At 48.8% G+C, this 25,055-nt stretch overlaps 1 protein-coding gene across 4 annotated transcripts in view; it reads left to right on the forward strand.

Annotated features, from left to right (window-relative positions):
* The window catches only part of LOC140410379 (uncharacterized), a 215,954-nt gene that overhangs the window by 70,743 nt on the left and 120,156 nt on the right, over positions 1–25,055 (forward strand). For all 4 annotated transcript variants that reach the window (XM_072498434.1, XM_072498436.1, XM_072498437.1 and 1 more), the window contains 7 exons: positions 7,142–7,219; positions 11,204–11,299; positions 15,032–15,085; positions 18,110–18,154; positions 18,244–18,297; positions 18,405–18,458; positions 18,552–18,605. In XM_072498434.1, coding sequence (XP_072354535.1) covers positions 7,142–7,219; positions 11,204–11,299; positions 15,032–15,085; positions 18,110–18,154; positions 18,244–18,297; positions 18,405–18,458; positions 18,552–18,605 — 435 coding nt within the window. The remainder of the gene's footprint in view (positions 1–7,141; positions 7,220–11,203; positions 11,300–15,031; positions 15,086–18,109; positions 18,155–18,243; positions 18,298–18,404; positions 18,459–18,551; positions 18,606–25,055) is intronic.

A 25,055-nucleotide genomic window follows, 5' to 3' on the forward strand; every position in this document is an offset into this window, starting at 1 on the left:
CCAGAAATAATGCGGATACTTGGGGAGTTTGGGGATTTTTCAGGGTATAAATTGAACATGGGGAAAAGTGAGTTGTTTGTGGTGCATCCAGGGGAGCAGAGTAGAGAAATAGAGGACCTACCGTTGAGGAAGCTAACAAGGGACTTTCGTTACCTGGGGATCCAGATAGCCAAGAATTGGGGCACATTGCATAGGTTAAATTTAACGCGGTTGGTGGAACAAATGGAGGAGGATTTCAAGAGATGGGATATGGTATCCCTGTCACTGGCAGGGAGGGTGCAGGCGGTTAAGGTGGTGGTCCTCCCGAGATTCCTCTTTGTGTTTCAGTGCCTCCCGGTGGTGATCACGAAGGCTTTTTTTAAAAGGATTGAAAAGAGCATCATGGGTTTTGTGTGGGCCGGGAAGACCCCGAGAGTGAGGAAGGGATTCTTACAGCGTAGCAGGGATAGGGGGGCGCTGGCACTACCGAGCCTAAGTGAGTATTATTGGGCCACTCATATTTCAATGGTGAGTAAGTGGATGGGAGAGGAGGAGGGAGCGGCGTGGAAGAGATTAGAGAGGGCGTCCTGTAGGGGGACTAGCCTACAGGCTATGGTGACAGCCCCATTGCCGGTCTCACTGAGGAACTACACCACAAGCCCGGTGGTGGTGGCTACACTGAAGATTTGGGGACAGTGGAGACGGCATAGGGGAAAGACTGGAGCCTTGGGGGGGTCCCCGATAAGAAACAACCATAGGTTTGCCCCGGGGGGAATGGTTGGGGGATATGGAATGTGGCAAAGAGCAGGAATAACGCAACTGAAAGATCTGTTTGTGGATGGGAAGTTCGCGAGTCTGGGAGCGCTGACCGAGAAATATGGGTTGCCCCAAGGGAATGCATTCAGGTATATGCAACTGAGGGCTTTTGCGAGGCAACAGGTGAGGGAATTCCCGCAGCTCCCGACACAAGAGGTGCAGGACAGAGTGATCTCAAAGACATGGGTGGGGGATGGTAAGGTGTCAGATATATATAGGGAAATGAGGGACGAAGGGGAGACTATGGTAGATGAACTAAAAGGGAAATGGGAAGAAGAGCTGGGGGAGGAGATCGAGGAGGGGCTGTGGGCAGATGCCCTAAGCAGGGTAAACTCGTCGTCCTCGTGTGCCAGGCTAAGCCTGATTCAGTTTAAGGTATTACACAGGGCGCATATGACTGGAGCACGGCTCAGTAAATTTTTTGGGGTGGAGGATAGGTGTGCGAGGTGCTCGAGAAGCCCAGCGAATCATACCCATATGTTTTGGTCATGCCCGGCACTACAGGGGTTTTGGATGGGGGTGACAAAGGTGCTTTCAAAAGTAGTGGGGGTCCGGGTCGAACCAAGTTGGGGGTTGGCTATATTTGGGGTTGCACAAGAGCCGGGAGTGCTGGAGGCGAGAGAGGCCGATGTTTTGGCCTTTGCGTCCCTAGTAGCCCGGCGCAGGATATTGCTAATGTGGAAAGAAGCCAAGCCCCCGGGGGTGGAGACCTGGATAAATGACATGGCGGGGTTTATAAAGCTAGAGCGGATTAAGTTCGTCCTAAGGGGGTCGGCTCAAGGGTTCACCAGGCGGTGGCAACCGTTCGTCGAATACCTCGCAGAAAGATAGATGGAATGGAAAAAAGAAGGCAGCAGCAGCAGCCCAGGATCTGAGAGGGGGCGGGGGGGGGGGGGGGGGGTGGGGGGAGGGGGTGGGGGGGGAGAGAGGGGTGGGGGGGAGGAGGAACCAGAAGGACTCTCAGGGTTGTTAATATATACTGTATAATATGTATAGGTCGTTGCTACAGATAATTATATATTGGACTGTTAAATTATATTTTTGGAGAGTGTTACTTGTGATAAGGCAGTTGCCAATTAGGGTTAGTTTTCATTTTTGTTATTTATTATTTATTCATTTTTTGTTTATAAAATAGGTCATTGCTATTTGTGTTGTTATAATATTGTGTAAAGGATGCACAATGTACTGTGTTGGTTGACCAAAAATTTTCAATAAAGTATTTATAAAAAAAATAAAATAAAAGTCCTCACTAGCAACGGGCCCAGCAGGTCCACGTATTTCGTATAAAATTCAACCTGGAACCCATCCGGCCCCGGGGCCTTCCCCGCCTACATGTTCCCCAATCCTTTAACCAGCTCCTCCTCCACCCTCGGGAACCTCAGCTGATCTAGGAATCGTCGTATCCCCTCCTCACCCGCTGGGGGCTCAGACCTGTACAGATCCCCATAGAAGTCCCTAAATACCTTGTTTATTCTCACCGCACCCCGCACCGCATTCCCCCCTCTATCCCTAACTCCACCAATCTCCCTCGCTGCCTCCCTCTTATGAAGCTGATATGCCAGCATCCGACTCGCCTTCTCCCCAGACTCATACGCCGCCCCTTGCGCTTTCCTCCACTGTGCCTCAGCTTTCCCCGTGGTCATCAGGTCGAATTCCGCCTGGAGGTTCCGGCGCTCCCTGAGTCGCCCCTCCTCGGGAGCCTCTGCATAACTCCTGTCCACCCTTAAAATCTCCCCCACCAACCTCTCCCTCTCCCTCCTCTCTCTTTTTTCCCTGTGGGCCCTAATGGCGATTAGCTCTCCCCTGACCACCGCCTTCAACGCCTCCCAGACTACCCCCACCTGCACCTCCCCGTTGCCGTTGGCCTCCAAGTATCTTTCAATACACCCCCGCACCCGCCCGCACACTCCCTCATCCACCAACAGTCCCACATCGAGGCGCCACAGCGTGTGCTGGTCCCTCTCCTCCCCCAACTCCAGCTCCACCCAATGCGGGGCGTGGTCCGAGATGGCTATGGCCGAATATTCCGTTCCCTCCACTTTTGGGATTAGCGCCCTGCTCAAAATGAAAAAATCTATCCGGTAGTAGGCTCTATAGACGTGGGAAAAGAAGGAAAATCCCCTGGCCTGCGGCCTGGCAAACCTCCATGGATCCACTCCCCCCCATCTGGTCCATAGACCCCCTGAGCACCTTGGCCGCAGCCGGCCTCTTACCCGTCCTGGACCGAGAACGGTCCAGTGCTGGGTCCAGCACCGTGTTGAAGTCCCCCCCCATGATCATGCTTCCTACCTCCAGGTCCGGAATCCGACCCAGCATTCGTTTCATAAATCCGGCATCATCCCAATTTGGGGCATATACGTTCACCAGTACCACCCGCACCCCCTGCAACCTACCGCTCACCATCACATATCAACCTCCATTATCCGCTACAATATTCAGTGCCTCAAACGACACCCGCTTCCCCACCAGTATTGCAACCCCTCTGTTCTTCGCATCCAACCCTGAATGAAAGACCTGCCCTACCCATCCCTTTCTCAGCCTAACCTGATCTGCCACCTTCAGATGTGTGTCCTGGAGCATAACCACGTCTGCCTTCAGTCCCTTTAAGTGCATGAACACCCGGGCCCTCTTGACCGGCCGGTTCAGGCCCTTCACATTCCAAGTTATCAGCCGGATCAGGGGGCTACCCCCCCCACCCGCCGACTAGCCATCTCCTTTTCTAGGCCAGCCATGTGCCCGCGCCTCCCGCACCCTCCAGTCCCCCAGGCGGCGGATCCCCGCCCCGACTACCTCTCCTTCCAGCTCCCCTTTGGCCAATGCAGCAGCAACCCAGTTCACCCTCTCCCTCCCCCACGCTAGATCCTCATCTAGCCATTTTGCTCCCCCCCATGACACTCCCGTAAGTCAGCTGATTCCTGCTGACCCTGGCCTCTCCCGCCATTCCATCAACCCCCCAGTGTGAGAATCCCCCCACCCCTTGGCAGTCAGTGTGCGCTCCTCTCCAGCACCACCCTTCCCCCCCCGGCCCCACCCCATCCTTCCCTAACGCGGGAAAAAGCCCGCGCTTTCCGTTTGTGCTGGCCCCGCCCCCTCTGGCGAAGCTCCTTTTTGCAGCCTTACCCCAACTCCCCATCCCCGGGCCTCCACCCCCCCCCTTCCTCCGCAGGGGCCCTGGCCCTCCAACACTGACACCCACACTCTCCCACAGCCCCCATATCAAATCCATTCACCCATCCCCACCCAGCACCAAAACATAAAGAACATTCCCCAAACGCAGTAAACACAGTAAACACGACAAACTCTCAGTTTGAGTCCAACTTTTCAGTCTGTATAAAGCTCCATGCCTCATCAGGCGTTTCAAAATAGTGGTGCCGATCTTGGAACGTGACCCACAATCGCGCTGGCTGCAGCATCCCGAACTTCACCCCCTTCCGGTGGAGAACCGACTTAGCCCGGTTAAAACCAGCGCTCTTCTTAACCACCTCCGCACTCCAGTCCTGATAAATTTGGATCTCCGTGTTCTCCCACCTGCTGCTCTGCTCTTTTTTGGCCCATCTCAGGGCACACTCTCTGTCCATAACGTGGTGGAACCTCACCACTACAGCCCTTGGCGGCTCGTTGGCTTTGGGTCTCCTTGCCAGGACCTGATGGGCTGTAATTCCCAGGGTTAACCCTATTCCCTTTTTTGAACAGGGGCACAACATTCACCACTCTCCAATCCCCTGGTACCACCCCTGTTAACAGTGAGGACAAGAAGATCATTGCCAACGGCTCTGCAATTTCATCTCTTGCTTCCAATAGAATTCTTGGATATATCCCGTCAGGCCCAGGGGACTTGGCTATCCTCAAGTTTTTCAAAATGCCCAACATATCTTCCTTGCTAATAAGTATCTCCTTGAGCTTACCAGTCTGTTTCACACTGTCCTCTCCAACAATATGGCCCCTGTCATTCGTAAATACAGAAGAAAAGTACTCGTTCAAGACCTTTCCTATCTCTTCAGACTCAATACACAATCTCCCGCTACTGTCCTTGATCGGACCTACCCTCGCTCTAGTCATTCTCATATTTCTCACATATGTATAAAAGGCCTTGGGGTTTTCCTTGATCCTACCTGCCAAGATTTTTCATGCCCTCTCTTAGCTCTCCTGATCCCTTTCTTCAGTTCCCTCCTGGCTATCTTGTATCCCTCCAGCGCCCTGTCTGAACCTTGTTTCCTCAGCCTTACATAAGTACCCTTCTTCCTCTTAACAAGGCATTCAACCTCTCTTGTTAACCATGGTTCCCTCACTCGACCATCTCTTCCCTGCCTGACAGAGACATACATATCAAGGACACGTAGTATCTGTTCCTTGAGCAAGTTCCACATTTCAATTGTGTCCTTCCCTGACAGCCTATGTTCCCAACTTATGCACTTCTGTTCCTGTCTGACAGCATCGTATTTACCCTTCCCACAATTGTAAACCTTGCCCTGTTGCACGCACCTATCCCTCTCCATTACTGAAGTGAAAGTCACAGAATTGTGGTCACTATCTCCAAAATGCTCCCCCACTAACAAATCTATCACTTGCCCTGGTTCATTACCAAGCACCAAATCCAATATGGCCTCCACTCTGGTCGGACAACCGACACACTGTGTTAGAAAAGCTTCCTGGACACACTGCACAAACACCACCCCATCCAAACTATTTGATCTAAAGAGTTTCCACTCAATATTTGGGAAGTTGAAGTCGCCCATGACTACTACCATGTGACTTCTGCACCTTTCCAAAATCTGTTTCCCAATCTGTTCCTCCACATCTCTGCTGCTATTGGGGGGCCTATAGAAAACTCCCAACAAGGTGACTGCTCCTTTCCTATTTCTGACTTCAACCCATACTACCTCAGTAGGCAGATCTTCCTCGAACTGCCTTTCTGCAGCTGTTATGCTATCTCTAATTAACAATGCAACCCCCCCCACCGTTTTTACCACCCTCCCTAATCTTATTGAAACGTCTATAACCAGGAACCTCCAACAACCATTTCTGCCCCTCTTCTATCCAAGTTTCCACGATGGACACCACATCGTAGTCCCAAGTGCCGATCTATGCCTTAAGTTCACCCACCTTATTCCTGATGAATCTTGCGTTGAAGTATACACACTTCAACCCTTCTCCGTGCTGTTTCTGTTCTAATAATTCAACAACACAGGGCCAAGCCAGTTGGCTCAATTGGCCTGCTGTGCTCCACATGAGCTTCCACCCACCCCACTTCATTTCCACCCATCAACATATCCTTCTACTCCCTTTTCCCTCATATATAGCCTTTCCTTAAATGTATTCATCTTTTCACCTTAACCATTACCTGTGGAAGCAAGTTCTACATTCTCACCACTCACAGGGTAAAAATATTTCTCATGAAATTCCTATTGGATTACTGAACCCATTTATAATCTTCAAGACTTCCATCAGGCCACCCTTCAGTCTTCTCTTTTCTGTCAAACTTGTCCCGAGGATTAAATACTCTCATGGATGTGTGTGACACCTTCTTCACCTCCTCTATTACCTTTTTCTAAACGGAGATCACAAAATGTTGACAATATCCATGTCAAGTCACCTGAACTCCCAAGCTATGATGGCGTGACGGCATTCAGTCTGTCGCTTTTGGGTTTGTCCTCGAGTGTCTTGACATTCAGGTTACAAACTTCAATTTTGCTAAGTGGAAGATGCCTGCGCGATTTTAAAAATATGGTGTGGTCGTTGCTGGCCCCTGGTCTCAGCAGAGCTGAATGGCAGAGGGGTTACAAAACGATTGGAGGCCAGAATCTGCTGTAAACCAGCACGGTCTGCATGAACATACACAGATACACAGTAGGGACACAGGTTCTTGCATCCCCCCCCACCTTCATCCACCCCTATATCCACCTCCCTCCCCTCCCTGCAATATCTCCATATCTTCCCAAGTCCTTGCTGCAGTAGCCTTCTATTTGAGTCTTGCTGACTGAGTCAGGTAGAACTGCACTGTCAGAGGCAGCGTGTCACTGTCAGAGGTGCTGTCATTTGGATGAGATGTTAAACCAAGGCCGCAACTGCCTGCTCTGGTGAATATAAAATACCCGATGGCATTATTTTGAAAAAGAGCAAGGAAGTTCTCTCTGGTGTCTTGGCAATTATTTAATTCTCAGTCAGCAAAAACAGATTATCTGGCCATTATCACATTGCTGTTTATGAGAGCTTGTGTGCAAAATCAGCTGTGCATTTCCTGCATTTACAACAGTAACTGCATTTTACTGGCTGTAAAGAGCTTTGAGACATCCTGTGGTCATGAAAAGTACATTTTAAATGCAAGTCTTTCTTTTTTACTTGTCAGCTTGATCTGCAACAGCTGGAGCTGCATTTTGATCCAGACAAAGCCTTTTTGGAAGGATGCTGTGAATTATCTGACCTTGTAAGTGTGCTGCTTTACACTATTTCCCACTAGTTTTAAATGTTTCACAAATGCGATTAAATCCATAAATATAATAATTAGATATTGTTTATCCAATCTAAAGACAAGTCCTTTTTTTAAAAGGCACGATAGTTCATGTCAGATAGAACATAGAACATAGAACGATACAGCGCAGTACAGGCCCTTCGGCCCACCGTGTTGCACCGAAACAAAAGCCATCTAACCTACACTATACCATTATCATCCATATGCTTATCCAATAAACGTTTAAATGCCCTCAATGTTGGCGAGTTCACTACTGTTGCAGGCAGGGCATTCCACGGCCTCACCACTCTTTGCGTAAAGAACCTACCTCTGACCTCTGTCCTATATCTATTACCCCTCAGTTTAAAGCTATGTCCCCTCGTGCCAGCTATTTCCATCCACGGGAGAAGGCTCTCACTGTCCACCCTATCTAACCCCCTGATCATTTTGTATGCTTTAGATCTTAGAACATTATAGTATTTTGTAAAAAGAAAAGGAGAATAAACATGTTAAAATTGCTTTATTCAGTTTTGAGAAAAATATCAGTGAAAAATAAATCAATGCAATTGATGATGTGCAGCAATGAAATCCCAGTTACATGTGCTGCTTTGGCATTCTGACTGTGCAATACAGAGAAATATGATAGGTATAACCTGTCACTTGTTTGGGAGCGGGTTGGGGGGGTGGTAAGTGAACAAAAGCTCTTCATTGAGAAAGTATAATTCCCTGGGCAATCTCGAACGAGAGGTCACAGATATAGGTTGAGAGGCAGTAGAATTTATACGAAGATGAGGAGGAACTATTTCTTACTGAGGGTGGTGAACTTATGGAACTTGCTGTCCCATAGTGCGTTTGAGACTGAATCATTAAATGGTTTCTAGAAGGAAATAGATATATTCCTTATTTTTTAAAAATGGGTTAAAGCGATATGGGGACCAGGTAATGAAATGAAATGAAAATCACTTATTGTCACAAGTAGGCTTCAAATGAAGTTACTGTGAAAAGCCCCTAGTCGCCACATTCCGGCGCCTGTTCGGGGAGGCTGGTACGGGAATTGAACCATGCTGCTGGCGTGCCTTGGTCTGCTTTCAAAGCCAGCGATTTAGTCCTATGCTAAACCAGCCCCTGTGCTAAACCAGGTAGAGCGGTAGATTTGAGACCAGGAAGAGATCAGCCATCATCTGATTGAATGGCGGAATAGGTTCGAAGGGCTGAATTGCCTTCTTCTGCTCCTAATTCCTATGTTCCAATGCACTAGTATTCAGTTTCATAGGTTTAACAATAACAGGTGAAGAGAGCTCTCAGCAGCGCACATACCTCCACCATTTGGTGTAAACAATTACCAATTACACAGCTCTTCCTTTTTGCATTTCCCTGCCTAGTTGATGCGCATATAACTACAAATCTGAAAAAAATATTTACAGCTTCCATCTAACTGAGGCCAGTCCCTGAAATGTTCTTGTTGGGTGGCCTGATTTATTACAAGAACACTTGTAGTTAAAATAATAAACAATTTATTAACATTAACCTGGGGTAAACTATATACAAGCCAACAGATGAACAACAAAATCATGCACATGCAAGCTTTCTCTTTTACTTCCTCCAGTCAGTGGCCGATCAGCTGACTTTTACATTCACTTATATATTAGTGAGACCCCTAGTGGTCAGTCGGTGAATTACAGCACAACCATGATATTACTGCAGTCCCAATCCAATAACCTGCTCTCAAACCTCTGCTCACATCTTGACAACTGTGACAAATATCACATCAGCAGATGAGACAATCCATGGTACTCTAAAACAATCACAACATTCTAAATAAAACAACCCATAATTTTTTTTTTAAAAAGTCAATCTGCCCTATTTCCCAGCGTTAACAGAGCTTTCCAAAATTCCAGGATCCAGATCTGCATTTTAGCTAAAATCTAAAATGAGCCTACCCTATCTGTGTACCAGGATTTGTTAAAATCAGATCACTAGCTTTTGAGATATAGGGGCTAATCTCCGGCTGCATTGCTCCCGGCGCAAATCTCGCTATGTCAGGAGAATTGCTGGAGAATCCCGAAATGGGATTTGCACAGAGGGCAAATCAGTTTTCCATTCTCTCAACCTGCTCCAGCTGGTTTGATCGGGATCTCACCCACAAAGGGCAAGAGCCTGACCACAAATCATTTGCATTCATTTTAATCTTATCAGCAAGATTAAAGTTGAATGCTGCAGCCTCCCGGTATTCACCTGAACCTGAATCACTATAAGAACATAAGAAGAACTAGGAACAGGAGTAGGCCATCTGGCCCCTCGAGCCTGCTGCGCCATTTAATAAGATCATGGCTGATCTTTGTGGACTCAGCTCCACTCTCCAGCCCGTACACCATATCCCCGAATCCCTTTATTCTTTAGAAAGGCATCTATCTTTTTCTTAAAAATGTTTAAAGAAGGAGCCTCAACTGCTTCACTGGGCAAGGAATTCCAGAGATTCACAACCCTTTGGGTGAAGAAGTTCCTCCTACACTCCATCCTAAATCTACTTCCCCTTATTTTGAGGCTATGCACCCAGTTCTGCTTTCCCCGACCAGTGGAAACAACCTGCCCGCATCTATCCTATCTATTCCCTTCATAATTTTATATGTTTCAATAAGATCCCCCCGCATCCTTCTAAACTCCAATGAGTACAGTCCCAGTCTACTCAACCTCTCATCATAATCTAATCCCCTCAACTCTGGGATCAACCTAGTGAATCTCCTCTGCACTCCCTCCAGTGCCAGTATGTCCTTTCTCAGGTAAGGAGACCAAAACTGAACACAATACTCCAGATGCGGCCTCACCAACACCCTATACAATTGCAGCATAACTTCACTAGTCTTGAACTCCATCCCTCTAGCAATGAAAGACAAAACTCGATTAGCCTTCTTAATCACCCGTTGCACCTGCACACCAACTTTTTGCGACTCGTGCACCAGCACACCCAGGTCCCTCTGCACAGCAGCATGTTTTAACATCTTACCATTTAAATAATAATCCATTCTGCTGTTATTCCTCCCAAAATGGATAGCCTCACACTTGGCAACATTGAATTCCATCTGCCAGACCCTAGCCCATTCATCTAACCTATCCAAATTCTTCTGCAGACTTCCGGTATCCTCTGCACTTTTTGCTTTACCACTCATCTTAGTGTCGTCTGCAAACTTTGACACATTGCACTTGGTCCCCAACTCCAAATCGTCTATGTAAATTGTGAACAACTGCGGGCCCAACTATTGGCCCCTAAAAGTGGGGATCCGATGGCATGGACACCAAGGGGAAGAAGGGGGGTGAATACCTTCTCTACATTTACCTCCAGGGTACCAAGAGCGATCCTTCAGGGCATGTGGGAGTCGCGGGGAGGGGGGGGGGGAGGGTTCAGACTTGGCTGGAGGGGCTCAGGTGGGGGGTTCTTCCTGAGGTGGGGGTCATGTGGCAAGTCTTCCCTCTATAGCTTTGAAAATCTTTAAACTTTCTTTCAGCATGTCAATTTCAATGTCAGTTGTAATTAAAAGTCTTCCCTCTGATGTGTTGGAAATCTTTGATGCCTCTCCCAGCATGCCAATTTCAGTATTTGTTACATGAAGTAAAAGTCTTCCCTCTGTTGTGTTGGACACCTTTAAAATGCTTTTTCACATTCAATTTCATTCCCCTTTAACTTTTTCAAGCCTCTGGGCTTGCTGATAAGCCTAAAAGCGTTGAACTGCATTGCTTACATTCAATTTCACGGTCCATTACCTTTTACAAGCCCCATGGTTGACATGTCCAGGCTTTTTCAAAGGAGGGTTAGCTTTGTTTGTTTTTATAGCTCTTCATGGTCTATTGACTCTGAAGTGCTTCCTCTTTTGAGAAAGTCCAAACTGTATAAAGTCCAACCTTTCTGCTGAATCATATCCATCCAGCATCTTAAAATACAAATAACCAATTCAACTGTTTCAGTGTGACAAGACTACAGAATACAGTCTTACTGGGAATCCATCACCTTGCAAATGTTCCCATAGACAACCAGGGCAGCAGGATAACACAGGTCGACAGGTAAACTGTTCTTATTCACAATTATATTGTTATGGAGTCTGACCACAAAATTTGCCTCCATTGTACTAGGTGCAACAAGTGCTATTTTGCCTCCTAAGTGGCTTCTGTGTCAAGCTTTGGTCCTCCAGACACTGGTGCCACTTTGGTAAGAGCCTTAGTGTGTCTACAGAGGGCATCAGCCTAAAGATTGAAGCATTGACAGATTGTGACTGTCATCACCATGTAATGTTGGTTTGATCTCAGCACTACCCTTTGAAACTCAACACTTCAGCTAACACAAACTCTTAAACACTCAGTTGAACATAGCCACTCCTGAAAAAGCAGTGCTATTTAAAGGGATCATCAATTTCTTTCAGGTTAGATGCTGGTTGATTTCCAGTGGTTCCTGCTGTGATTGTAGAAGTGTTTGTTGGCTTGCGGTGTGTTTAAAGATTCTGATGCCTACAGGGAATGGTATTGAACATGCTTAGGAGCTTCAACCTAACTTCAAGGATTCTATGTAATCCACTTGCTTCCAGACATGAAAAGAGTAGACCAAACCTCCTTGGCCGAAAGCAGAATATGGAGAATGAGCAAAGGCCATACAGAGAAGCATAAGCTTTTAGAAGAGGGAGAAGGAGGAGGGGGAGAAGTGCTCTCAGTGAGAGGCCATTTTGGCCCCGAATGTTCAGGAGGCAATTCTCCAACCTCAGAAACAAGAACAGTTTCTGCTTTACCGAGAACATCCCCACTGAAATCTGCTACCTCTGCAGCTATAAATGCAACCTCAAAGCATGGCAAGGATGGCATTGCCGGTGGTTGTGAAGGTGACCGCTACAGTGAAACCTTATGCGATTGGTTCCTTCCAGACAGGATCATACAGCATTTGCAACATCTCCCAGTTTTCCATCTATCCTGTAAATGAGAGATCACTGAGGCTCTATATTCTAAGAGAGCCAAATACATCACCTTCTCTTTTCGCAGTGAGAAATAGGTGGAGCAAGCACATGGCTTTGCAGAATTGCAGATTTTTATTGATGTCACATTGTAGGCATTACATATCAACAAGGAAATCGAAGACAGAGAAAAGGATTTCACATCCTCAATGTCCAGCTGGCGTGCAACCAATTGCAGTTTAGTTTGCAGGTAGCCCAGAAAGTCATGTTGCCTTCATTCTGCTGCAATCTGCTTTACTACCTGATTTCAACAACAAAAATGCCTCTCAGATGGAAAGCCACATCCTTTGACAATATGGAGCCAGACTCCGGTGCCCAACCTACTGAAACATGGGCAGCATGTGTATAAATGTAAGCCACACTGTCACATGGAATGTAATAGGGCAGCAGCCCTTTGGGGTACTTCAACAAGATTCTGCTGCCTGGATTGTTTTGGATGAGCCCTGCAGTATTCGGCAAGGAAGCATGTCAACCTCATGTGGATATGCTGCATTTGGCACAAACTCATCATCATGAGGGCACAGCCCTTGCCACCAGCTATATAGCAAAACAGCTCAAGAGGAGTAGGAGGAAGAGGTCAGGAAAGGGGAAACATCGCAACTCTGGGCTGGCTGGTCATGATCATCTCCTCTGACTGCAATACCAGTAAATACAATTCCAATTCCCCATTCACCAACAGTCCCACACACGCCTTTCCTGAGTAGTGCCTGCATGAACGTAACATAACATAAAGGCACAACAAAAAGATTTCCCAAGAAAATCTATAATTGAGATCATGCCATAGTGCTTACAAATATCAATTAATCACCCTTGTGCATTCCCCTAATTATTGTTATCTTTGCCTTTGCCTGACCTATGCTCCCACGCATCTATGCAATCACAGCCAAGTGAATTCAGCATGCTTAGTGGAAGGCAGGGAAGACTGCAAAAGACCTTGCGATAACCTTGAGCAGCTCTGGCCCCAGAACACCTGACTTTGGAATGCATCACCTTGGCTTAGGCAACAGCAGTTTGGACTGGCTGGTTGACAGGGAACAGCAAGAGCACTGGTGTAGCTGCAGTGGAAGAAAGACCTGTGCTGTCATAAAGAGAGAGGAAAGCAAGTTCTTTATTCACAGTGCCTCCACGAGTCCCCAAGGACAGCACTTCAGGAATCCTATCTTGCATTGGAAGATTTCTGGATTGCAAGATTTTTTGGGCATTGGGATTCACAGCTTTGATGGCAATAGTTTGGGCCTGCGTGGGAGCAAGCTGAGTTTGCATGACAGCTTTCTAAACTTACACCCCAACATTGGGTGTTTTTTCCTTCTGTGCCTGCTTCTCAGAGCTGCAGTTACTCAAAACCGCCATTACCACTGGCTGCACACCGCAATCACATCAATGAAAAGGCAGCACAAAGTTTGTCGCCTGGTTTGGAAGTAACACGTAAAGGATCCATAAAATAATTATGTGAATTGGAGGTTGTTTACGCAGCTGGGAAAAATGTTGCCTAAGCTTGATTGACATGTTTATGTGGTTATAATGAGTTATTTTGTCTGTGATCACTCTTGTCAATGTCTCAATGTTTATTTGCATAAGATGAAGATGTGTTATGTGCTTAAAGCTTCTGTTATTGATACTTTAATTATCTGTTTATTGGACATTTTCATACAGTTGTAGGAACACTAGTTTTTTTCTCAAATAATTATGCATCAGTTTTTTTCTCAGCAGTTTCACACATGTCATTGCTTACTATTGGGTTCATTGGTTCTGTACACAGTGTAATCTGGATGAATGAGCATGGATGGACTGTGAGTTGTCATGGGACTATAAGAGACATTCGGGGGGTGTAGAGGGCATGAATTGGTATTGAGTTGACATGGGGGCTATAATGGGCCATTAGGGTGGATGGGGGAATTGAGTTTGCATGAAAGGGGCATGGGTAAGACCTTTTGAACTTGCCTTTCAAAAGGTTCCTGATCAAGACTATGAATCACAACTCTGCTGTGATCCGTGAACCATGAGTCATGGAAAAGCTGGCCCAACTCCATGGAAATTGCAGTGGTGCCTACCCCAGATTCATCCTTATTCTTCGTTGGTGAAAATTGGGGGTGCCTGGAATCCCAGAATCCGGTCACATCCATTATTTTTAATTCAGTGTCCTTCACATTGGCTGATCTTGATCCACATTGGCTGATCTTGATGACTTGTTTGGTGCCATTGAACTCTTTGTGGCACTGCATCCAGTGGCAATAACTGTCACAGCTGTCTGATCCCACTGCTTTTGCCAGGTTTGTCTGGATGGCCTCCTATGGAGAGATGAGCTCCTCTCCAATTCCTCCAATTCCTCCACAGAGGCTTCCAGTGTAACGTTAAAAATCTTTTGCACCCCGATTGCACCTTTCCAGATCAGACTCCCTTTTAGAATGATTACAAGCTGCTGCTCCAGCTAAAATGCACCTCTAAAAGATGCAGGCTGGTGTAAGCAGTGATAGCCTCTCATAATTTTGCACCTGCTTCTCAGACATGTAGTTACTCTAAAAGTGTAATTACCACTGGCTGCACACTACAATAACATTACTGAGCAGGCAGCACAGATTCCCTTTTGCCTGCTCTGGAAGCAACACATAAGGGATACTCAAACATTATGATTTTTGCATCCATTTTCAGGGGGTGATCAATGTTCATGGTCTTCACTGGAAGCTTTTGTGAAGGAAATGGAGATAGGAGCAGGGATGTCATCTATCCACAGGGGACTAGGAGGACTGTATCTTTTATTTCACACAAATAATTTGAAGTGTTTTTATCTTCACACCAGGGTGAGAAAGGTGAAAAAGGCACAGCTGGAAAGCCTGGAAGGCAAGGGTCTCAGGTAGTCCACTTATTACATCCTTAGGGTATTTCTGATTATCTGAAGGCTATGTCCCACATTAAGAAATTACCTCCAGGCAATACCTGAAAATGGATATCAGGGGAGGGATTCTCTGATATCGGCGCGATGTCTGCCGACCGGCGCCAAAAACTGCGCGAATCAGTCCGGCATCGCGCCGCCCCAAAGGTGCGTAAGTCTCCGCATCTTGAGCAGCCGAGCCCTCACCTTGAGGGGCCAGGCCCGCGCCGGACTGATTTCCGCCCTGCCAGCTGACGGGAAAGGCCTTTGGTGCCCCGCCAGCTGGCGCGAAACTGACTTTGCCGGGCAGCGCATGCGCGGGAGCGTCAGCGGCCGCTCACGGCATCCCCGCGCATGCGCAGTGGAGGGGGTCTCTTCCGCCTCCGCCATGGTGGAAACCATGGCGAAGGCGGAAGTAAAAGAGTGCCCCCACGGCACAGGCCCGCCCGCGGATCGGTGGGCCCCGATCGCGGGCCAGGCCACCGCGGGGGCACCCCCCCGGGGCCAGATTGCCCCGCGTCCCCCCCAGGACCCCGGAGCCCGCCTGCTCCACCGTGTTCTGCCGTCCCAAAGGTAGTTCAATCCACGCCGGCTGCCGTGGGTTGACAGCGGCGGGACTTCGGCCCATCGCGGGCCGGAGAATCGCCGGGGGGGTGCCCGCCAACTGGCGCGGCTTGAGTCCCGCCCCCGCCGAATATCCGGTGCCGGAGAATTCGGCAACTGGCGGGGGCGGGATTCACGCCGGCCCCCGGCGATTTCCGACCCAGCGGGGGGTCGGAGAATCCCGCCCCAGATGTCTTCAGTGATTTGTGGCATTGAGGGAAAAAAGATTACTTTTACTATTCATATGTCACAGAACATGGGATCAGCAATGCAAAATAATTGCAATAATTTTATCTTGTAAAAACGTTTATTCCAAGGGTGCAATCAAACATATCTTGGACTAGGGCAGCATGGTGGTACAGTGGTTAGCCTTGCTGTCTCACGGCACGAGGTCCCAGGTTCGATCCCGGCTCTGGGTCACTGGCCGTGTGGAGTTTGCACATTCTCGCCGTGTTTGCGTGAGTTTCACCCCCACAACCCAAAGATGTGCAGGGTAGGTGGATTGGCCACACTAAATTGCCCCTTAATTGGAAAAAATGAATTGGGTACTCTAAATTTATCAAGAAAAAATATAATTGGACTAGATTTGCCTCTTGGCAGATGTGGTGTGGGTTCAAAGAGAAACTTTCAGAGGGTCAGTGCAGAAGAAGGCCATTCGGCCCATTGAATCTGCACTGACCCTTTGAAAGAGTATTCAACCTAGGCTCACCCCCCCCTCCCCTGCCCTGTCCCTGTAACCCCACCTAATCTTCGGACTAAGAAGCAATTTAGCATAGCCAATCCACTAACCTGCACATCTTTTGACAGTGGGAGGAAACTGGAGCTCCTGGAGGAAACCGAAGCAGGCACGGGGAGAATGTACAAACTCTACACAGTCACCCAAGGCTGGAATGGAACTCAGGTCCCCAGTGCTGTGAGACAGCAGTGCTAACCACTGTGCCACCATGCCGTTCTTGGGGACATGCCCTTCCGCGTGCCCATTTTGCTCACCCTCCATAAAATGCGCCCATTCATTTGTAGTCATGTCACAAATCAGGTGGGGAAATCAGCCTAATAAATCTAAAGACCAGGGAATTAGAAATAGTGCAGGAATGATGTTTGTGGGGGTGTGGGTGTGGCAATGGATGGGATGGGGACTGGTTTGGGTATTTGTGCTGGGAACAAGTGCATATCTCATCTTGCTGAAAATATGCCTCCATCCGAAGGTCCAGAAAATACCAAATGACAACTGTTGATAAGTAGACCATGGGCGGGATTCTCCGAAATGGAGGCAGAGTGTTCGCGCCGTCGTGAACGCCGTCGAGGTTCACGACGGCGCGAAACGGCCCCTATCCCGACCGATTCAGGGCTAGGAGCGGGGCCGCGTCATTTACATGCGCCAGGCCTTTTCGCCACGTAAAGGCGGCGCCGCATACATGACGCGGCCGGCGCCGCATAACTGGCATCACTCGCGCATGCTTGGTTGCCGTCCTCTCCGAGTCCACCCCGCAAGAAGATGTCAGGCGGATCTTGTGGGGCTGCGGAAGAAAGGAGGTCCTCCTTCAGAGAGGACGGCCCGACAATCGGTGGGCACCGATCGCGGGCCCCCCCTGGTGCAGGATCCCCCCTCCCCCCCCAGCGTTCCCGCGCTGTTCCCGCCGGCAGCGACCAGGTGTGGACGGCGCCGGGGGGGAACCCGCCATTTTGGGCTGGCCGCTTGGCCCATCCGGGCCTGAGAATAGCAGGGGTGCCGGAGAATCGCCATTTTGGGTGTCTCGGGCGATTCTCCGGCCTGCGCCGTGTGGAACTCGACGGGGCCGTTCTCGCTGCTTGGGGGAATCGCGGGAGGGCGTCGGACCGGCGTCGCTGGAAAATTTGCCGACCCAGGCGATCCTCCCAACCGTCGCGGGAGCGGACAATCGCGCCCAGTATCTTTTATGTCAGTGTATTTAGAGAATAAATTAAATAATAAGAGAATTTAATACATCAATCTAAAACTAACTATATCCATGGAATATTTTGTAAAAAAACAACTTCTGCATCAACCCTTAAATGTGCTAATCTTTTCTGATAGTTAATATAATTTATAAGTTTATAAAGCAGGAAGAAATTGAACCAAACCTCTTCAATTCAAATCAATAAATTAGGACCAAATTGGAATTTAAAGTGATGGCCATTGTTGCATCGTGCTTAATACTTCATTTCACGTTATCCTATAATCTACGGGGGTCTATCATTTAGTGAGTTAAATTAAATGTGTGATGTGGCCAGTGCCCAAATAGCTTGTTCAGGCTTAAATTGTTGCATGAAAAGATTGAAAATCAGTCAAGCACCTTTATAGCACCTAAGAGCTCTGAAAATGATTAACATATCTATCTATTTTCGTGCATTCTTGCTTGCTGATTTCTGACTGTCTTGATGTAGGGTTTAACTGGTTACTATGGAAGAGTTGGCGACACTGGACCTTTGGTAAGTTTTTTATCATTTTACTTCACTTTAAGCATTGGATATATATGACTATTTAAATTAGCTCAAGTGCCTACTTTTCTTTTTTCCAGGGAATAGCTGGAATAAAAGGAAACAAAGGAATAGAAGGAAGGCCAGGCCACCGGGTATATCTTTAAACACAACGTCCAATTGACTTTTCTCTTGTTTCCTAAATAATTACCGAGACTGGACTTACTCCACATTAATGGAAATACGTTTTTCTTTCACCCAGGGTATAGATGGTCCAAAAGGATATAAAGGATTGCAAGGAACTGTGGGATTTAAGGTGAATTCACAGTAGATACTTTAGATTTCTGTACACAGAATTGTGTTATTTAAGCTTGAATAGATTCTGAGGAATTATTTCATTTTATTTCAGGGAGTTTCAGGACCACCAGGACTGAGAGGACAAACAGGAGCACAAGCTGAAAAGGTATGTTAAAGCAAGGAGTTAACATAAAAATATAGAAAATAGGAGCAGGAGAAGACCATGTGACCTTCGGGCCTGCTCCACCATTTATTATGATCATGGCTGATTATCCGACTCAGTAACCTGTGCCTGCTTTGCCCACATATCATTTGATCCCTTTAGCCCCAAAATCTATATCTAACTCATTCTCAAAAACATACAGGGTGGGATTCTCCTTTTGCCAATGCTGAAATCTCGAAACGCGATTGGGCAGAGAATAGGTTCCGACGCCAAAATTGGCCGGTGCCTAATTGGCACCAAATCGCGATTCTCCATTACCTCAATAACGGCATTAATGCGTACCGGAATGCAAGTACAGTAAACACCGGGACCTCTGCGATTCTCCTCCTCTGATGGGCCGAGTTCCCGACGGCGCGGTTCACTTGTGCTTTCAAAAATCATGACATGTAGAGGAGTGACTGCAGGCTGCCGGGCTACTGGTCCGGCTGGCTGCGGTGGGGAGGGCCCTGCCAGGGGGATTGGGGGGGGCGGGGGGGGAAACAGGTCGAGTGGCCAGTGTGACCCTCCATGGGACTGGGGCGGTGCCCAGGTACGGACCGCCATTACCGCAGCCAACTTGCTGTGCACCTACTGACCACCCACTTTGGCGCCTGTCATTTGAGAAACTGCTGAACCGGGCATGCCACTGAAGACTCCGGCTGAGCAGAGAGACAGTGTAACATATCTGCCAGATGATGGCACACCTGGCACCTCAGAGGAATGGGGAGGACACCCGTTCCCGGTGGCCGTCACGGTAACGATCGCCCTGAACTTTTACGCGACGGGGTCCTTCCAGTTGCCGAGTGGGGTCCTGTCCGGGATCTCACAGACTTTGGTGCACAGCTGCATCCGCGCCGTCATGGAGGCCCTATATTCCAGGCGGCTCAATACATCCACTTCAATGCGGACCGAGTCCACTAGTATGCCCAGGCATCGGAGTTTGCTGCCATCGGCGGGATGCCCAGGGTCCAGGAGGTGATTGACGGGATGCATGACCACCTATAAGCACCTGCAGCTGACAGACTGAGGGGTTGGCTCCTAGGTGACAGGGGTTATCCACCGCGGTCATGGCTGATGACATCTAGACACAGACCAACGTCGAAATCCGCTACAACGACGCCCATGCAGCGACCAGGTCCGTGATCGAGTGGTGCTCCGGCCTCCTGAAGATGCGGTTCAGGTGCCTGGACCGCTCTGGAGGGGCCCTCCAGTATGACGATGGGAGGGTGGCCCGCATCGTGGCAGCCTGCTGCGTCCTCCATAACATGGCAGCAGAGGGGCGATATGCTGGAGGAGGAGAAGGGACACCAGGCCTCGTACAACAGGAGGATGCGGAGGAGGGTGAGGGTGGGCAGGACACGGAGCCCAGGCACGGGAGGCAGCACAACGTGTGCGCTAAGGCCAACGCACATGAGACGTTCTGATTTCCTCCTGGTTCACCGACTAGAGGGGTAGGTGGAGAGGTTCGACTGGCCAGGGGCATGGACACCGCATCCCCCCCCCACCCATCCCCACCCCTCCCCCACCCCGAGCCACTCCCTGCCTGCCACCCCCTACATGATACATACCTGTTGTACTACAGGGTGCGGTCCCTATGTAGGCAGTAACAGCGGATGGTTCATGGGATGGAGGATGGTGACAACCCGCTATGCGATGAGCTCTGGTGCTCCACATCGTTTGACAACGTCTGACTCCTGTCCTGGTGGTGGCGGTGATGGTATGGGTGGGGGTTGTGTGGAGCCCAGGCCACTCACTGGATCCACCCATTTCCCCCCCCCCACAAACATCCAACCATTCCACTCCACCCCCCTCCCTTTCCCCCACCAGCCGGTCAGCTCAGACCAGCCCCCCCCCAGCCCTCACACCCATCAGACAGAGCATCGAGGCAGGTTGTAACGGTGGCAACAGGTGTTTATTGTGAACAAATTTATACAGCTTTGTGCCCTAGCCCCTATAACTAAATTGTGCCCTGCATCCATGCCAATTTAACTTGTGTCTCACCTCCTGGCCTTGCGGGCCCTAACTCTATGTCTAGGTGGTTTCCCAGATGGTATAGCAGGAGTGGAGGTGGCCTGTGGTGTTCCGGCACCTCCCCTGCGAAAGTCACCGGCACGTGCCCCATCAACTCCTCCTCACTCTGGGTGCCTGATGGCCCCCAGGCTACTCTACTGGGCGGGGGTGTGAGGGGAGCTAACCCCCGAGGTTCCCCACCACCTGGTGCTGCCAGTCCTGGAGACCAGCTCTGGTCTCGACCAGAGATGCACGTTCGTGGCCATGGAGCACAGGGAATGGACCATCTCCGTCTGGGACTGCACACCATCACCTATTCACTGTGCCACCACCTTCTGGGTTTATGTTACATCAGCTAGTGACTGTGCCATCTCCCTCTGGTACTGGACCACCTCCGTCTGCATCTTGCCACATCGGCCATGTGTGGGACACGGGTTAGTGCCGGGGCACAATGCTGCCCACTCACCCTAGCCGCCCTGAGGAGGTTGTGCAGTTTCTTCCGGCACTGCTGGCCAGTCCAGATGGTGTTACTGGTGGTGCTGACTGCCTCTGCCACGGCAGCTGGCAGCCTCTTTCCCGGGCCGGGGTACAGGGTCATCCTCCTCTCCTCCACGGCATCCAGGAGGGTCTCCAGCTCGGCGTCGTTGAAATGGGGTGCTGCTCTCCTTGCTGCCATCTTGTTGGCCAGGATGGTGTGTGTGGGGAGTGAAGTATGTATATGCGGCTGCAGCTTGTCAGCCTCCTGAGTGTCAATCACAAACCCGGCGAATCCAGCACCGTGTCTCATTGGAATCAATTGTGTTCCACGTGACGCCGGTGCTAGCCCCTCAACAGTAGCAGAATTGGTCCAGATGCGATGCTAGTTTTGCTGTCGCGAATGTCCACAAATTCTGCGTTGGCATCAACACAGTCTCAGAAACGGAGAATCCTGTCGACAATATTTTGGCCTCATTTGTGGTAACGAATTCCACAGGTCCGCTACTCTCTGGGTGAAGACATTTCTGCTCAACTCAATCCTAAATTCTCAGACTGTGACTCCCCCACCATCGGGAACATCCTTCCTACAACTACCCTGTCTAGTTCTGTTTGAATTTTATAGGTTTTTATGAGATCCTTTCTCTTTCTTCTAAACTTCAACCTAACCAACTCAATCTCCCCTCATGCTTTTGTCCTGCCTCCCAGGAATTAGTCTGGTAAAAATTCACCGCACTCCCTCCATAGCAAAAACATCCTGGGCGTCATTCTCCGACCCCCCGCCGGGTCAGAGAATGGCCGTTGGCCGCCGTGAATCCCGCCCCCGCCCCCGCCGAAGTCTCCGGTACCGGAGATTGGGAAGGGGCGGGAATCGGGCCGCGCCGGTTGGCGGGACCCCCCCCCGCTCAATTCTCCGGCCCGGATGGGCTGAAGTCCCGCCCAGAAATTGCCTGTCCCGCCGGCGTAAATCAAAGCTGGTATTTACCGGCGGGACCAGGCGGCGTGGGTGGGCTCCGGGGGGCGATCTGACCCCGGGGGGTGCCCCCACAGTGGCCTGGCCCGCGATCGGGGCCCACCGATCCGCGGGCGGGCCTGTGCCGTGGGGGCACTCTTTCCCTTCCGCCTTCGCCACGGCCTCCACCATGGCGGAGGCGGAAGAGACTCTCCCCACTGCGCATGCACGGGAAACTGTCGGCGGTCGCTAACGCTCCCGCGCATGCGCCGCATTTCCGCGCCAGCTGGCGGGGTACCAAATGCCATTTCCGCCAGCTGGCGGGGCAACAAACGCCATTTCCGCTAGCTGGCGGGGCGGAAATCCCTCCGGCGCCGGCCTAGCCCCTCAATGTTGGGGCTCGGACCCCAAAGATGCGGAGCATTCCGCACCTTTGGGCCGGCACGATGCCCGTCTGATTGGCGCCGTTTTTGGCGCCAGTCGGCGGACATCGCGCCGTTGGGGGAGAATTTTGCCCCCTATCTCAGATAAGTAGACCAAAACTGCACGCAATATTCCAGGTACGGTCTAACCGAGGTCGTTTATAACTGCAGCAAGACATTCCTGCTTCTATACTTGAGTCCTTTCGCTATGAAGGCCAACACATCATTTACCTTCTTCACCATGTGCTGCACCTGCATGCTTACTTTCAGATCTCATTGCACATTCGCCTCTCTCAATTCAGATAATAATGTGCCTTCCCATTTTTGCTATCAAAGTACATAACCTCATATTTATCCACATTATACTGCATCTGCCATTCATTTGCCACTCACTCAACTTGTCCAAATCACACTGCAAATCACTTTGCATCCTCATCACAGCTCACCCTTCCAGCCAGCTTTGTGTCATCTGCAAATGTAATGATCTTACATTTAGTTCCTTCATCTAAATCATTAATATACATTTGAACATCTGCGATCCTAGTACTGATCTCTGCGATACTCCATTAGTCACTGACTGCCACTTCAAAAAAGACACATTTATTCCTACTTTTTGTTTCATGTCTACCAACCAGTTTTCTAACCATCTCAATACACTACCCCTAATCCCATGAGCTTTCACTTTACACGCTAATCTCTTATGTTGAACCTTGTTGAAAGTCTTCTGAAAGTCCAAATAAACCACATCCATTGACTCCCCCTCATCAATTCTACCAACTAGATCCTCAAAGAATTCCAGTCAAGCATCATTTCCCTTTCATAAATCCATGCTCACTCTATCCGATCCTTCCCCTGTTTTCCAAGTGCTCTGCTATTGCATCTTTTATAATGGACTGTAGCATTTTCCCACTACTAACATGAGGCTGTCTGGTCTATAATTCTCTAGTTTTACTCTACCTCTTTTTTTATATAGTGGGGTTACATTAGCTCCAATCCGCAGGAACTGTTATAGAGTCTATAGAATCTTAGAAGCTGTTCATCAATACATCCACTATTTCTCAGGCCACTCCCTTACGTACTCTGTGGTGTAGTTTATCAGGCGCTGGGAATTTATCAGCATTCAGTCTCATCAATTTCCTCAATACCATTTCCCTACTTATACTGATTTCCTTCAGTTCCTCTCTTTCACTAAACCCTCTGTTCCCCAACATTTCCAGTATGTAATTTATGTCCTCCTTTGTGAAGGCAGAAGGAAAGTATGTTTTCAGTTGGTCAGCCATTTCTTTGTTCCCATTATGAATTCCACTGTTTCGTGCTGTAAGGACCCACATTTATCTGCACCAATCTTTTTCTCTTCACATACCTCTCGAAGCTATTACAGTCAGTTTTTATGTTCCCCGCAAGCTTAGTTTCCCCTTCTTAATCAATCCCCTTGTCCTCCTTTGCTGAAATCTAAACTGAGTCCACTCCTGAGGTCTACTGTCTTTTTCGGGCCAATTTGTATGCCTCTTCCTTGGATCTAATGCTATCTCTAATTTCGCTTGTAAGCTTGGTTTGGCCACCTTTCCTGTTTTATTTTTTGTCAGACAGGAATGAATAATTGTTTCACTTCACCCACACGCTCTCTGAATATTTACCATTGCCTCTCCGCCATCATGCTTTTACGTAACATTCCTCAATCCATCATAGCCAACTTATGCCTCATATCATCGTAGTTTCCTTTATTTAGATTCAGGACCCTAGTCTCAGAATCAACTACGTCACTTTCTCCATCTTGATGAAGAATTCTATCATATTATGGTCGCTCATCTACAGACAATTAGATTGCCAATTATTCCTTTCTCATTACACAATACCCAGTCTAGGAAGGCTCCTTCTCTCGTTGGTTCTATAACGTATTGATTCAGAAAACCATTCCGTACACACTCCAGGAATTCCTCCTTGTGGTGATTTGTTGTGATTGTCCTTTTAAGGGCAACACAGCAGAAGAATGTCATGGCTTGGTGGACCAATTGGGCCAGAGTGGGTAATCACCCAGGAGGTGGAGTCCTCTTTTCGGCAGAAGTCTAGAAGACGTGTAGGGACTGGGGCAGCCGGTGGGCTGCTCTGGGGCAGCAGTGGGGCTGTTACCCTCTGTACAGTTTTTCTTATTAATAAATACCTTTTGTGTTTATAATGAAGTCTGTGAACATACATCATTACACTCCTTTACAGTATTGTTATTAATTTGATTTGCCCAATCTGTATGCAGATTAAAGTCACCCATAATTACAGAGGTTCCGTTATCGCATGCGTCTCTAATTTCCTGTTTAATGCCATCCCCAACATTGCCATTACAGTTTGGGAGTCTATATACAACCCCATTGATATTTTATGCCCTTGGTGTTTCCCAACTCTAACCTAGAGATTCCACATCATCTGAGCTAATATCCTTCCTCACAATTTCCTCTTTAACCAGTAATGCAGCTCCACCACCTTTTCCTTTTTGTCTGTCCTTCCTAAATACTGAATATCCCTGGATGTCCAGTTCCCATCACTGGTCATCCTTCAGACATG

This window comes from Scyliorhinus torazame, chromosome 4 (assembly GCF_047496885.1).
Source record: "Scyliorhinus torazame isolate Kashiwa2021f chromosome 4, sScyTor2.1, whole genome shotgun sequence".
NCBI lineage: Eukaryota > Metazoa > Chordata > Chondrichthyes > Carcharhiniformes > Scyliorhinidae > Scyliorhinus > Scyliorhinus torazame.